This window comes from Octodon degus, unplaced genomic scaffold (assembly GCF_000260255.1).
Source record: "Octodon degus isolate 3935 unplaced genomic scaffold, OctDeg1.0 scaffold00211, whole genome shotgun sequence".
NCBI lineage: Eukaryota > Metazoa > Chordata > Mammalia > Rodentia > Octodontidae > Octodon > Octodon degus.
This window is the reverse complement of record NW_004524787.1, coordinates 623,982-631,188: the sequence shown is the minus strand read 5'-3', so window position 1 is coordinate 631,188 and position 7,207 is coordinate 623,982. Positions and strand designations below refer to the sequence as shown.

At 34.0% G+C, this 7,207-nt stretch overlaps 1 protein-coding gene across 1 annotated transcript; it reads left to right on the top strand.

Annotated features, from left to right (window-relative positions):
• Nucleotides 1-6,806: 6,806 nt before the first annotated feature.
• LOC105744036 (thiosulfate sulfurtransferase/rhodanese-like domain-containing protein 3) lies at nt 6,807-7,205 on the top strand (the record flags this gene model as incomplete). The annotated part of the gene is made up of 1 exon (XM_023705037.1): nt 6,807-7,205. A coding segment is annotated over exon 1 (399 nt), but the record flags the coding sequence as incomplete, so codon positions are not given.
• Between the last annotated feature and the right edge of the window lie 2 nt (nt 7,206-7,207).

Here is a 7,207-nt window from a genome sequence, read left to right as displayed (position 1 = left end):
TGACTAACTATATCGGTTTTTACTTGTGAAATAAGCAACTGCACTGAAGATAGCAATGTGAAATAGTAGGATCATGCTTGGAGTGCCTGTCATTCTGGTCTTCTGAATACGTGTATCTTGTCTTAACATGCTGGTTGCTGTCATGCTGTCTCTCGGGTAGACGTCTGTTTAAAAAGGAAGGGGGTGGTGAATGAAGGCAGGAGACAGGAAAAGGGGAGTTGCGGGACTGTCCTGCTAGAATGCTGTATATGGTTATATTTCTAAACTTCTGTGTAAAAATATGTATTTTTATTCGTATTTTTAAAATGTATTAATTTTTGGTTCATATTCTGTAGGGACTTAAAAGTTTAACATATCAAAACTTGATGAAAAATATCTGTTCCTTGTTATGGCTAAGATTTTTGACACTCAGAGAGATAGTGAGGTTAAGCTCAACTGCCTACTTTCTAGCTTAATAACAATAGCTTCTCTACTGGAGGGCTAACAACCTAAGTTTTCAGACCAAAAATTAGAGAAACAGGAAGGCTTCAAGAAGAGCCACCTTTTTGGCCCTAGGTCCTAGGCTTTCAAGGTCAATGAAAATTCAAGACATAGGGGAACCTGTACTATAACATCATGTAACTCAGTTGTGTATTAAATTTTCTGAACAGGGAGATTATGGGGCCACAAAGGAAAAAGATAGATGATGTAGATTGTGCCTAAGGAGAGTCACATGGAAAGAAAACATTCTCTCAGGCTTTCACAGAGAGCAAATTAGTCAAGCAATGGCCATAACTCATCCATATGGCTGACACTGACAAAAGCTCTACAACTGCGGTACAGGGTTTCAGTGTAAATCGTGAGGGGGATTTGACTGACCTGATCAGATACAAAAGCTACAGTACTTATTATATAGGTCTTGCTTTATCTTGGTCTTAACCATCCAGCAGAAAAGCATAAAAACGAAGCATAAAAAGTGAAGCTATATTAATATGCTGTAAAAGGCTCAAGTCAATAACTTCTGACATTACCAGCCTTACAGAAAACCCATTACTATTATGGACTACTGGACTATTTTGGAATATTTTGCTGAATTCACACACCTGTAATATTTAAATGACAAAACTGAACAAAAAAGTTTACAATTGAACTAACATTTTGTATCTGTATATTCAACGTAGTTTCAATAGATATACAGCTACATTCTCTTAATTCATTGAATTGTAAGATTTGTTCTAATAGTGTTTGTAAACAGGATATCATGTCTGCTTCTTGTATAATGAATAACCACTAAGACAACATATGGAATATATTAATTATTGAAGCTATCCTAGTAATTGGATTTGAGTCTCTCTCATTGCTATTTGTTTCTCAATAAAATTAAGAAAAAAAGAAAAAGACAAATGAAACATGGGAAAGTATATATTTAAGTGTATATGCAATATGGTTTGCAGCATTGTGCTGCTAATTTCTGCTGATCTTTTGAAAGGAGCAGTTAATGCTTTTTTTAATTCTTGCTAATTTTTCTTTTGAAATTCTTACAACTTTTTATTAATTTTTGCTGTGCTTTTTTTTTTCTTGAAACCAATCTTGCCGTTTATATCTGGTAACCCGAAGTGTGCATCATAGAGTGCACCAAATATTATTACTTTGTTTAGCGAAATTTTGTATCATTTTTTTTATCACTGGTTAGTACTCTTTGAAAAATAAAAGAAAAAATCATCCAAAGTAGGAGCACCCACCTACGTAAGATGCCTACATAAGAGAAATTTTTACAGATATGTAAAACAAAATGAACAATAACCTAATTGCATTTGGTGATTTTAAAACCTAACTGTCACAAATGAATAGGGCATCTAAGCAATCAGCAAAGAAATTACAGAACTAAGCCATACTTGTGAAGAAATGGACTTAGTAGATCTCTACAGAATGTCTCATCCAGCAAGAACAGAATACACATTCTTCTCAGTTATACATGGCATGATCTCCAAAATTGACTATATACTAGTACATTAAACATACGTAAGTAAATGCAAAGGAACTGAATGTATTCCATGCTCATTGTCTGACCACATTCCAATGAAACAAAATTAATGACTGAAGGAATTAAATAAACACATGGAAATTAACAAATTCCTAAACAAACAGTAGATCACAGACAATATTAAAGAAATTAAACAATACTTACAATCAAAAGAAAATTCAGATACATGTTATAGGAACTTGAGAGATACAATTAAAGCGATCTTAAAAGGGAAATATACAGTGGTAAATTTGTACATGAAGAAAATGGAAGAATCCCAAATAAATATTATGCTGCACCTCAAGTTCCTAGAAAAAGAAGAGCATGTCAGACCCAAAGTCCAAAGACAGGAGCAGCCAGGAGCTAGCTCATCAGCACATGCTCCTGATGAAGATAAGAGGAAATTATAGAGCAGAAATTTATGCAATGGAAAACAGAAAACAGTACAAACAATGAGTAAAAGACCTGCTTCAAAAAAAAATTAAAAAAAAAGAGTTGCTTCATCGACAGATTAAATAAAACTGATAAACCCCTAGCCAAACTTATCAAAATAAAGGAAAATAAAAATACAAATACATGCAATAAAAATGAAAAGGGACAAATTACTATAGTCCCCATAAAAATTCAGAATGGATAACAGACATAATGGACAGTTCCCTAAATATATATGAAATACCAAAGCTGTGTCAAGAAAATAAAGAAACTGAATAACCCAATAACAGGTAACTAATTGTAAATTCAATAAAAAATAAACCACCAACAAAGAAAAACTCAAGTCATGAAGGATTCACAATGGAATTCTACAAAGTTTAGAGAAGATTTAATGCCAAATTTTCTCAAACGTTTCAATAAAATTGATGAGGAAGCAATTCTCCCAATCTCCTTCCTGGAGGCAAGTATTATTCTGATACCAAAACCAGAGAAAGATCCAAATAAAAAGAGAACTACAGGCCAGTCACACTAAAGATCACAGATGCAAACATCCTTCATAACATACTAGCTAACAGAATGCAGCAAATCATCAAGATTGTGCATCCTGACCAAGTGGGATTCATCACAGAATTGCAGGGTTGCTTGCATACAAATCCTTGAATGTAATGTACCACATCAAAAGAATCAAAGACAAAATCCACATGATCATCTCAGTAGATGTGAAAGCAGCATTTGACAAAGTCCAACATTCATTTATGATAAGAAGCCTTTAGAAAATTGCAAGGCATGGTCTTTTTTTCTCAACCTGAACAAAAGGCATTTACACCAAACAAAAAGCCAATTTCATACTAAATGGACAGAAATTGAAAGCTTTAACTTTAAAGCCCAGAACAAGACAAGGATGTCTACTGTCACCACTCCTATGCAATATAGTTCTGGAAACACTAGCCAGAGACATTAGACAAGAGAAAGAAATAAAAGGGATTATGATTGGAAAGGAAGAATTGAAATTATAACTACTTCCAGATGACATGATACTGTATATAGAAGACAAAAAATCTACCCTGGGACTTGTTGACTTTATAATCAAATTCAGTAGTATGGCAGGATATAAAGTCCACACTCAAAAGTAAACACAATTTCTATACACAAACAATGAATACACTGAGAGGAATTTGGGAAACTACACTTTTAAAATAACAACCAGAAAAATGAAATACTTAGGAAGCTATATCACAAAGGAAGTAAAATATTTATACAGTGAAAATTATGGAACATTGAGAAAAGAAATCAAAGAGAATATCAGAAAATGGAAAAAAATTCCTTGAACTTGGATAGGAAGAACCACTACTGTGAAAATGGACATATTCCCAAAATTATCACAGATTCAATGTAAACCTCATTAAAATTCCTTTAGTATACCTCAAAATTTAAAGAAAATATTACTAATATTCCCATGGAAAGAGACACAGAATATCAAAAACAGACCTAGGAAACAAAGAAATGTTAGGAGACATCACAATCCCTGACCTGAAATTATATTATGAAACTACTTTAATAAAATAGCATTGCACTGGTATAAAGACAAACCTGAGGATCAATGAAACAGATTACAAGATGCAGCAAAACTATAACACACTCAGCTACCTTATTTTTGTTCACTGGAAAAAAGATAGCCTCTTTAAGAAATGATGCTGGGAAAGGCCTTAGCGTGATTATCTCCAGACACTACTGATTTGCATATTGTTTTGTTGATTTTATGATAGGCACCAACAGCAAGATTGAGCATGTGGAATGACAGCAAAGTTTAATTGTTTCAGAGGGAGATCAGTATTATTCTTTCCTGGAGTGACATAGAAGGAGCAGTCGTAAACAGCTATGAACATTGAAACAGAAGGAAGGGAAAGAGATTAAAGAAACCTTCCTACACCCCAGAAATCAATGGAAAACTGAGAGCCTGACAAATCCTACAACAACCTTTGAAAAATTGTCTGATCAAAGTAAAAAATATCATTTGATTAGGCAAGTGCACTGGAGTACAGATAAAAGCAAATGAATCTCTTACTCCAAAAGGAAATAGAATCTTATCAACTGTCCAACAGAAGAGAAATCAGGTTTCAAAACTTGTGTGGTTTTATTCCTTATCTTCTCTTTCGTTTTATTTCTACTTTCATTTTCCTTTTCTTCTATCAACTGTAAGGCATTTGAATTTGTGAACTGGACAATAAGAATCAGGTGTTCCTTTAGTTGAAATAGTATTATTCCCAGAAACATTATGTTTATTCTTATTAATAGTTATTTATGAAGGATTCAAATGTGATCTTTGTACCAATTTATTAATTAATTCCAATGGCTTAGAACCTTTTCAAATCTAGTTATTCTTCATTCTTCTTTTTCCTTTTCGTAATCCATGAAGAAAATATCTCAAAACCACTCTCTCACCTGTCAGTCTAGATACAAAATTGACATCCACAAAGTCCTATTCCTTTCTTAAATGTATTTGCTATTCTGTTTTTCTTTTCTTTCTAAATTGTATCTTTTTTTACTCCTTTCCTCACCTTTTATGACAACCAACAGGTAATCACTGATAATTCATTTTTTCCCTGAGTTATCAAAAAAATATGATTGTTGAAAGAACTTTAAATAGCAGAATTAATGTAAACCTGATTTCTTAGATTCTAACAACAGTAGTGGTTCTCTCCTTGCAAAGGAATGATAGAAAATAACCGTTTTGCTTTGAGAACCTTGAAGCTGTGTGTAAACACCAAAACATAACCAAAGAGAAGAACATATCACATGGAGATATACATTAAATGAACAGATCACCACAGTAACAACAGAGCTTTATTTTAACCCTAAAGTATCCTCAGTTCTCAGCATGAAAAAATAGATATGTGAGGAAACAATGCAGCCAGGTGCTTTCAATATCCCTTAACTCCTCCAATCCTTATCTCTTGGCCACTGCAGTGGATGAAATTATAGGAACAAAAGTTTAAAAAATAAAATATTTAAAATAACATAAGAATTAAAAAGAAAAAACCAAATCTGTATAATTTTTATAGTGCTGCCACCTCCAGGGCAGCATTTGACATTCTAAAGGGAGGAAGGTGCAGGATGAATAAACAGTAGCTGATATACAAAAGCTGTGATTGCATGGACACTTCTCTCATGATGGGATCAAGGAAATGCCCACCATGTGCTGGACATTTATATACATAATTAGCATATCAATTAGTTCATAGACATATTAATGGGAGGGTAGAATGTAGGACATGAAAAATATACAACCTACAGCAGAAAAGCATCCCTTAATGACTTCATGGAGAACAAGAACAAGCTGTTTATATTAACTCAAATGAAGGTAAAGTCATTATGTTCATCATCTCCCTAAAGTGTGCGCACTTCTCAAGAAACCTTCTAAACCCATAGAAAATAGTGGTCTTGTCCTCAATAGCCAGTAAAGACATTTTCCCCCAACAGTGAGTTAAAAGACAATTTAAATAAACATTCAGAGAATTTAATAAAATATCAAGCAGGTTTAAAAACTATACATATCATAAGCTGTTATGAACAAGCAAATAAAAGATACAGAAAAAGCTACTGTGGAAAATTCCAGCAGAAATACAAAATACAAGAAACTTCAGGGGCCAGGGAGATAGCTCAGTAGAATAAGCACTTGCCTGGCAAGCCCAAGGGCCTGAGTTCAATCCCTGGTTCTGCAAAAACAAATTTAAAAAAGAATTTTGGGCCGGGGAGATGGCTCAGTGGAATAAGCGCTTCCCTGGCAAGCACAAGGGCCTGAGTTCAATCATTGGTTCCGCAAAAAGAAAGAAAGAAAGAAAAAGAAAGAAAGAAAGAAAGAAAGAAAGGAAGAAAGAGAAAGAAAGAAAGAAAGAAAGAAAGAAAGAAAGAAAGAAAGAAAGAAATAAATTTCAGGGCAATAGTGTTTAGACAAGATATCATGTCTGCATCTTGTACTCTGAATAACTACTATGAAGAGAACCATATGCAATGTATTAATTATTGTAACTGTACTACTAGCCTGTAATGAAATGGTCACATTGCTGTTTGTCTCTCATTAAAATTAAAAATAAAATAAAATAAAATAAATCTAAAAAAAGAAGTTTCAAATGTTATATTTTTAGTTACATAGGTCTTGCTTTAACATGGTCTTAACCATCCAGCAGAAAAGTGTAATCACCAAGTATAAAAAGTAAAGCTATATCAATATGCTGAGCTATAAAAGGTTCAAGCCAACAACTTCGGACAATAGCCAGTTCAGCTGATAATTCACTACTACTATGGACTATTGGAGTATATTGAGTTATTTCGCTGAATCAAACTACCTAAAATCTTTGGACTGGCATCAAATATGAAAAGATCCTGGGTGCTCTGGTGTGCGCGCAGGGCCTTGCTGGGGTCTCAGGAAACTGCGCTTCGCGATTTGAAGTCAATAAAGGGAAGTTGCCATAATTTATGTACTGTTTCTAAGGATGTCACCTACAAGGAACTTAAAAACCTATTGAGCTCCAAAAGTGTTATGTTAATTGATGTTAGAGAGAAATGGGAAATTGTGGAACATGGAAAAATCCCTGGATCTATCAATATACCCTTACATGAAGTAACTGAAGCCCTACAGATGAACTCAAGAGACTTCAAGGAGAAGTACCACGAAGCCAAGCCATCCAAGTCAGATAGTCTGGTGTTCTCTTGTTTAGCGGGAGTAAGAAGCAAGGAGGCTCTGGACACAGCAAGATCTCTGGGCTTTAACAG